We start from the raw sequence: 9,194 nt of genomic DNA, 5'->3' as shown, positions 1-9,194 counted from the left end.
ATATAACAAAATATTTATAAAACATATTTTTAAAAAAACTATTTTTTTTTCGAATCGCAGGTAGAAATAGAATTTAAACAAATAAACTTAGCCAAAGTAAAAAAAGAATTAACAGTAGAACAAGGTTTTTTTAATGGAGTAAAATAAGGAATTGTATAATGATGGCATTTTGGTTAAATTGGTAACATCAGGTATCCCTTTTATTAGGGATCATAATTATCGTCAAAAAATTTTATGGAAAATATATAAGTCAAAATAGATAAAAAAAGGACCATAATTACTGTCAAACATAATATGAAAAATATATATAATTCAAAATAGATAAGGAAAGGCATTCATCCTCACATTTATATAAATTGTAGTAATAATATTAAGAAAAAATGTGTCAGAGGATGATCTTAGATAACTATTATAAGTTTATAAATTTATCCCATACAAATTTAATGCCATTTTTGTTAATACTAGTAATTCATCATTAAATTACAAATTTACCTTCATATATTTATATGAGAAAATATTATCATCTCAGTATTTATATCATAAAATGTTATTATGATCTCAGATATCATGAGTACATGATTTTCATAATATTATACCTAAATTTGAGAATAAACTTTTATAGATAATTTTGTCTTTTTGTGAGATGTGAGATTCCTTTCTATTCGAGTTTTACATTTGGTATAATTTATTTATTTTATTTAAATTAGAACACCGCTGACATTCAATTACAGCTTATTTGATCATAAATTAACAAATTTATATACAACTAATAATAACTAGTTATATATCTCAGTAAAACGTGTTTTTCACAATTATTTTGGAGGCCTACAAGGATCCTACATAAGTGAAAAAGCATACGTAAAAGTATAAAAAAAATTATTAAAAATAAACTAAATATAATATATTAATATTATCTGGACTTGAAGTTATGATATACTAAAATGCAATTTACATTTCACAATTTTGCGACGCTAAATTAGTATACGTGAAGTAGAACTCACTACACAACTTAATCCATGATCGTATATTAATCTCTATCGATGATCATGCATTAAGTAAGTTGAATATCCCCATTCATAGGTCCGAGATCTACATCTATGAATTGAAATGTCCGAATGATCAACTCTGCAATCAGTTGTTAGAATCAATAGGTCTTCAGATCGTTTATTTGAAAAAATTGAAACCCTTCTTATTGGATGATCATGATACTTCCCAAAAATCTGTTATCGTACTTGATTAATCGCCCTTTGTTATTCAAAATGAATAGTTTCGTTTTTATAATTTTTTAGTTGTTTCAAAGTCTTAGAAGTGGAATTAATAAAATTAAATCTTTCTCCCTCTATCTCATCTCAGAGTATCCATTGACTCGAAACTGATCTGCCTCCATTTCCACTTTTCGTAATAAGTAAGTTAATATAAAGGACGGGTTGCGAAGAGCAATAAAATGGGGTTGGAGTCGAATTTCATGATTGGTGACATCACATGATAAGATCAATAAAATTGGGGTTGAGTTCAATCTCATGACATCACATGATGTGAGTTGGTATGTTACAATATTTTGTGAATTGCTATGTTATAGAATTGCCGCGAATTGTTGAAACTCCTCCTAAATTCTAGATTTAATTATCGTTCACACGCGAAATTTAGTATAATATATACTCAATTATAAAATTTATAAATTGTTCATCAGCAAAATTTGTCAAAACATAAGCTCCATCGGAAGAAGTATAAATCTAATTAGTAAAAAACAAGATTATTGCTATAATCTCGCCGACCATTTATCTTCCTTCATACTCAAAAGTCAAAATGTTTGCAAGTCGCACATGCAGTTACTGGGTGATTGGGTTGCAAAAATATCTGTTTCAGGTTCGGCTTGAAGCCAATGACACAGTTTTCTTTTTCTTTTTCTGAAATAAATTTTACTGGCTATTTTCCCTTGATGTATAATTTTATTGTTTGGACCACTATACTATCTTTCGTTACACTGATAGATATGCACAACTAATATGCTTCACCAAATACTTTATGCATTTCCGTTATCAACCACATCAAGCTAGTTTGAATCCACTGAAAACGCTAATGTAGAAATCCTTTCATCATTATACAGATCATTAAACAATAAGAATTTAAGAATTATCTGTCAAAATTTTATGATCAAATGATCCATACAAGAATAACCTCCATCAGGTCCAAGATGTGGCAACCCACGCAATCTTGTGCTGATACACTGCCTTGACACTGTCACGTTAGAATACTAACACACAATTGGGTCATCATATAGACATGCCTTGTGGCATCCCCGGTGCAGCTGTCTTCGGTTTTGCCTTCTCAACGACAATAGCTTGTGTAGTAAGAACCATACCTGCAACTGATGCTGCATTTTGCAATGCACACCTTGTTACCTTGGCAGGATCGATGACACCAGCATCAACTAGGTTCTCGTACTTGTCGGTCATTGCATTATAACCAACCTCCCATTCACTGGCCTTCACCTTCTCCACAACTACCTCTCCTTCAACCCCAGCATTTTGGGCTATCAGAGACGCAGGTGCAACCAGTGCCTGCATAATCATAAATGTCAATAAGCAATATCCATGATATAATAATATTAATCCATTCCAGGTTGATGGGTTTTCAAGAGGAGTTTTCTTGAGATGCTAACAGTTTAAAATATAACAAACAGCATGAACTACACTCACAAACCAAATTTAATGATATTAACCATAACAAGAACAAAAGTGATCATGGTTCATCAAATGACCTAAAAGGGATTTGGTTAGGCACACTGAAGGTATTGTTCTATCACAGCTACAGCATTTAATTTATAAAAAAACTAATAGATACCAAAGTAATACAGTACTAAGCAAGAGGTGCATTCATTACCTTCTGCACAATGTCAGCCCCTAGACGCTCCTCCGCGTCCTCAAGCTTGGCCTTGATGGCAGGAACATATTCTGACAAATGAACCAACGCGGCACCACCACCAGGTACAATACCTTCCTCTATGGCAGCAAAAGTTGCATTCTTGGCATCCTCAATACGAAGCTTACGATCCTCAAGCTCGGTCTCAGTTGCAGCCCCTACCTTTATAACAGCAACCCCACCAGACAATTTGGCGATTCTTTCAGCAAGTTTCTCAGAGTCATAAACAGAGTCTGTTTCAGATAACTCTTTCTTTATCTGGGAAATCCTAGCTTGAATCTCATCCTTTGATGCGGCATCAGCAATAATGGTTGTAGAATCCTTGGTAATAGTGATCTTTCTTGCCACACCAAGCTGTTCAACAGATGTGTTCTCAACGAGCAAGCTCAAATCACTGGCTTGGTATTCAGCTCCTGTAAAGTATAAGTACCTTAATTAGCACACTTTCAACACAGCATATTAATAATTTTAATTAGACAACAAAAATATCTTGGACCTTAATTCTTGCCAGGAATTTAACACCTTCAGTTCTAACAGCTTACTATTAAGTTATAAACTGCTCACCTGTCATAATTGCAATATCCTGAAGGAGAGCTTTTCTTCTCTCTCCAAAACCAGGTGCTTTGATAGCAGCAACACTGATAATTCCCCTCAGTTTGTTCACGACAAGAGTAGCCAAAGCTTCTCCAGTAATATCTTCAGCAACAATAAGCAAAGGGGCCCGCAATTGGGTTGTCTTCTCAAGCAGTGGAATTATATCCTTTATGGCAGAGATCTTTTGGTCAGTGACCAATACTCTAGCATTCTCAAATTCAACCAAGAGTTTCTCAGGGTTGGTAACAAATTGCGGGGAGATGTATCCTCTATCAATCTGGAAAGTCAAAAGCAGGTTACAACTTACAATTGAGCAAATTAGCAAATGTATCATAATTTACAGCTATACTTGCTAGGTGAAGTTCATACTAAGCAACAAATTAACATTTGCCTCGGAACTTAAATCTGTATTCTAATGCACTTTAAACTCCAGAGTATAAACAAACCTCCATCCCTTCCTCTACTTCAACAGTTGTTTCAAAAGAAGATGAGGATTCAATGGAAAGAACGCCATCAGGACCAACTTTGTCAATTGCATCAGCAACCATTGTACCAATAGTCTCATCATTTCCAGCGGAGATAGATGCAATAGCTAAAAACAAAATAAAAAGATATGAGCCAACTAAGGTTTATACAAAATTAATTAAACTGAGATTTGAACTATGCCCCTGCCAATTCCTACCTTTAATTTCAGCTCGACCTTTAACGGGTCTTGCTTTATTCTCTAGCTCTTCAATCAGGGCTAGAATTGTTTTATCTATCCCTTTCTTAACTGATACTGGATTGGCACCAGAGGTTACACTCAAGAGGCCAAGTTTGATTATTTCACGGGCAAGAATAGACGCAGTAGTTGTGCCATCACCAGCAGAGTCGTTGGTTTTACTCGCAACCTTCACATTGTTGACAAATCATATTAAAATATAATGTTTACGGAAAATGAGAAAGAGGTGGGAAACAGTACTTACAAGCATTTATAAAAAAAGAATTAAAAAAAATAGTAGAAGCAGATTTAGATGGCCTAACCTCCCTAATAAGAGCAGCACCAGCATTCTCCATGGCATCAGGAAGCTCTATAGCTCGAGCAATTGTAACACCATCATTAACCACTTTAGGGGTCCCAAATTCATCCAAAACAACATTCCTTCCTTAAAGGCATAAAATAATCCATCAGTTGATTCATTTATAGATCGTGTAATTTGTTAACAGTGACTATAGAGTATTATAGCCTCCTATAGTATTTGCAAAGCTATGTAAGTAGAAAAATAAAACATTTGTTCAGGTCAGTGAGCTCAGAGTTAAACCAAAAATCATCATAAGATACAAGAAACATATCCATAGCCATAGAATACATGTCTAATAACAAGAAACAGGCTTGATCCAAGTAGTTGCGTTGAGTACAAATCCTCTGAATATAACTGTAAAGAATACATGTCTAATACTCATATCCATAGCCATACAGAGTTGTTTCCAATGTACGTAATGAAATCACAAACTTTATGAAAACAATTGTTAGTAAAAGAAAATGAAAAACAATAAAATCATCAAAAAAGAAAGCTAACAACTTAAACAATAACAAGCAATTGCAAATATAAAATTTAATAATTTCACAGTCTCGATTTTAATCCCATTAAAAACAAGCAGACATTCATATAAATGGTCGCGCCTTAAAGAATCAGTACTGTAAGTTTAAGAGCTTATCAGCTACCACAGAATTAATTATAGAAAGATCTAGTAATTAAGTAGCATAAAAATTATACTGGTTAACCCACATGTCCACTTTCATAAATTTCAAAATTCGCACAACCCAATTGTATTACACAAGCAATCGAGTGCAAAATGATTATCCTGACCCATCATAGCAAATAGGTCAGTTCTTAACACAACACTTTGTAACCCATTATAACAAATAATTAATATCAAGAACATCCCAGTAAAAATATCCCCAAAAAATTGACAAAATTGAACAAGTTATTTACTACATACATTACTTAAAAAATATACACGTTTACATACTTTGTTCTAGAGATAAGTACAGTTTTTCTGAAAAATAAGATAAGCCAAACAGACACTAAACTTAATACTAACTCAAATGTCCATTATCATACATTTAGAAATTCCCATAATCCAACTGCATTACCGCATCTGATAAGTATCACAAAAGCATAAATTGAATCCAATTTCCTGACCCACCATAGCAAATGGGTCAGTTCTTAATTCTTAAACACAATCTTTCTAACCCATTATAACAAATATCAAAAAGGTGCCGGTTATTATATCCCTAATAATCGACAAAATCAAACAAGTTACTTACTAGAATCAATAAAAAGATTAAACTTTATACCACCTCATATGTGCATTTCCATACATTCTGAAACTCACATCATCCAATTGTATTACCACATCTAATAAGCGGCACACAAGCAAAAATACAAACCAATTCTCCTGACCCACCATAGCAATGACCCATTTCTTAATCACAAATCTTCCTAACCCATTATAACAACCAACAAAAATCAAGAACACCCCGCTAAAAAATACCCAATAATCGACAAAATCAAACAAGTTATTAACGTATTCGAAAAAAGATTAAAACTTTACACTACCTCACAAACCTTTCTAACCCATTATAACAAACAACAAAAATCAAGAAAATCCAACTAAAAAACCCAATAATCAACAAGATACAACAAGATATTACCGTATTCGAGAAAAAACTAAAACTTTGCACTAGCTCACAAACCTTTCTAACCCCATTATAACAATCAACAAAAATCAACAACATCCCACTAAAAAATTCCAATAATCCACAAAACCCAACAAGTTATTATCGAATTGGAAAAAAAGATAAAAACTTTAGACAACCTCTAGGACCAAGAGTAAGACCAACAGCATCAGCAAGCTTATCAATGCCTCTCTGAAGAGCAGCTCTTGATTTTTGATCAAACTCAATATCTTTAGCAGCAGCTTTAACACTTAGTCTTCTACCATTTCTTCTTGATGGCCTAAAATTCACCTTTTGTCCTTGTAATTGACTCACTTTACTCCTCCCCTGAAACAAAACAACAAGTCAAAACAAGAACATACAAATATAGATACAAACATACAACACATATGCACTTACTTGAGTAGGAGAGGAGAGAATGGAAGCTGTGGAAATGGCATTAGAAGAAGCCATTTTGAAGTGAAATGTAAAGAGGGAAAAAGAGTGTTACTTTGGGTATGGATAAGGAGAAGCAGCGGAGAAAACAGAGAGAGCTAGTAGTGAGCCAGTGGGTTTTGTGTAAAGAAATTATTAGGGGTTTTCAGTGATTTTATATTTATCTTTGGTATATGGATTGTGAGTGAATGTATTGCTAGCTAGGCTTAACCGGAGTAAATGTTTTTAAAAAAAAATCAAGAAATTTTAGTATTTAATTGAAGGATAAGTTCCCGAGAAATTTAGATAATATTTCTTCCGTTACAAAATAATTGTTCATTTTTTAATAAAAAATTGTTTCAAAATAATTGTTCACTTATACTAATGTCACTATTTTTTTTTGAAAAATGCAAAAAGTTTTCATTAATTTGAATACAGTACAGCCGGGACAAATCCCAACCGTAGATAAACCCAGGTGTTAAAACAAATAACGTACTAAAAATAATTAGATTATTTGTTTATTGATCGTTTAACACATATAATTTAAAAATTCTTGAAGTTAAAAACGAAATCAAAAACATCTTAAGCGATCCAAATTGTACCAACATCTCTGAAAATAGCAACATCACAATTGACTGTATCACATAAAAATCATTGTTAGCCCAATATTCAGAAACACCAATCGCATAAACTAGGATTGGAGAACCGGTACCACAACTATGTACATGCCGGACACCAGCTATAAATATGCCGAAGTCACCCCAACTATCTACATGCCGGATATCAGTTACAGAAAAGTATAAACCCGTGAAAGATGAACAATCTTTGATTGTGAAAGGTAAGCTCTTGCAATATTCATCACCGCCCTATATTCGATGCATGCTTTACAGATCACCAAAAATATCAATAAACTCGTTTTCAACAGATCCAACACCAAATAAACCCAACCATGACTAAACAAAAACATAACAAAACACTCCAAAAGGAGAGACAAAACGCACACTCCAAGAGTAGAGACACACAAACACCCAAAAAAATATGTTTTATTGAAAGAAAATTAACATGAACAAAAGAGAATGAAGTTGTCGGGGTTTTTCACTGAAGAAAACCAGTGGAAGCCCCTCGATTTACTTGAAAATGGACAAACCCTAGGAGAGGAGGGAGGCGGCTAACTTTTGTTTAATAAACACCCACCAATGTCATTATTCAAATTATAAAGTTTAGTTGGTATTTCCAAGATAATTTTACACCTCATACAATTATTGTATCATTAATTTCTATTTACAAAACTAACTCTGCACCATAAATAATGGTGAATTTAATGTAGTAAATGAATACTAATATAATTTTATTACCGATATTTAGTTTATTAATATGCGTAATTTTTTAAAATTTAACAGTTATTTTAAAACAGATGGAGTATTGTCATTGTCACTTACACGTAACAACAGGGCGGAGAAAATGTGAAACCCGCCGATCTAATGGGGAACGGAAAGCATGACTGATAAGTGCAAAAATAGTTCATGTTGAGTACCATAATCACTTACATTTTGGTAAATTATAGTGCTTATAGTGCTAAAATTGATTATGTTTGGTATTTTGTGGTGTATGTTGGTGGATGCAAGGAAATTGAGTAAGAATCCATGTTTTTGATAATTTTGGAGTTAATGCATTTTTAAGACTAGAATTTATAATAAGTGGGCACGACTTATCTCAATGGATATTTTCAAGGCTAGCATATTTATAAGGCGTGGGCAAGCCTTAGAGTTTGTCAATATTGGAAGAGTCCGACTATCATGAAACAACTCTTATTTCACTTGTACTATATCTATATTTCTTAAGAACCATATTATAAAAAAAATTCGCTATTTTTGGAGATCCTCTAGGTTTTTATATCAAGAACATATCATTTCTAAAGCCATGTGTGGCTAATTCTCTAAGATCAAGGTAAGGACAATTTAAGGTTTTGATGCAACAATTGTGAGATTCAATTAAAGTTTATTCTCTTCACATCTTTTACATATTTATTTGTATATTCTTCTTACGTTCTTGTCATTGTTATTATGAATGATTGAGACAAGTGCATGTTATTTGATTATTCATTGTAGTATGTTAAATCCGTAATTGTTTGGTTAATTCTAATATAAGTAGCGAATAACAACGTTGGTTATGGACAAGTAATTAATTGTTGTTTTGGGAGTATAGAATATAGTCTAAATAAATCTAGCGTATGTGTTTGTTGGCTAGAATTGGTCGTCTTTCTGATTCTTAATGATGTTGCTGAATTAAATCTTATGATCGTAATTAAGGTTGTTTACTAATAAGAGAAATATCCATTATGTCGTACCTTGATTATCGAGAAAATAGGAAAATATAGGAAGTTAGGTCGTACCAAAAATCATAACCAATTTATTTGAGAAATTGTAAAGTGTTCTTTGCATCAATTATTAGTTGTTGAATCATTACCGGGATAATTCCCTTGGCTGGATTGTTTTACATTCTTGCTCACAACACTTTTTAATTAGTTATTCTTGTTCTCGGT

At 32.8% G+C, this 9,194-nt stretch overlaps 1 protein-coding gene across 1 annotated transcript; it reads right to left on the bottom strand.

The window, feature by feature from the left end:
* Positions 1-2,007: 2,007 nt before the first annotated feature.
* Positions 2,008-6,806, bottom strand: LOC141689786 (ruBisCO large subunit-binding protein subunit alpha-like). Its single transcript, XM_074494175.1, has 8 exons — positions 6,638-6,806; positions 6,379-6,565; positions 4,540-4,661; positions 4,199-4,406; positions 3,963-4,108; positions 3,487-3,793; positions 2,884-3,335; positions 2,008-2,561 (listed from the first exon to the last, which is right to left on the bottom strand). Exons 1-8 carry the CDS (start codon positions 6,689-6,691, stop codon positions 2,274-2,276), a joined length of 1,764 nt encoding a protein of 587 aa, XP_074350276.1. The 5' UTR covers positions 6,692-6,806; the 3' UTR covers positions 2,008-2,273.
* Positions 6,807-9,194: the final 2,388 nt, after the last annotated feature.

This window comes from Apium graveolens, chromosome 10, assembly GCF_009905375.1.
Source record: "Apium graveolens cultivar Ventura chromosome 10, ASM990537v1, whole genome shotgun sequence".
Taxonomy (NCBI): domain Eukaryota; kingdom Viridiplantae; phylum Streptophyta; class Magnoliopsida; order Apiales; family Apiaceae; genus Apium; species Apium graveolens.
Note: the sequence above shows the minus strand (reverse complement) of the source record. Positions and strands in the feature narration are given on the sequence as shown.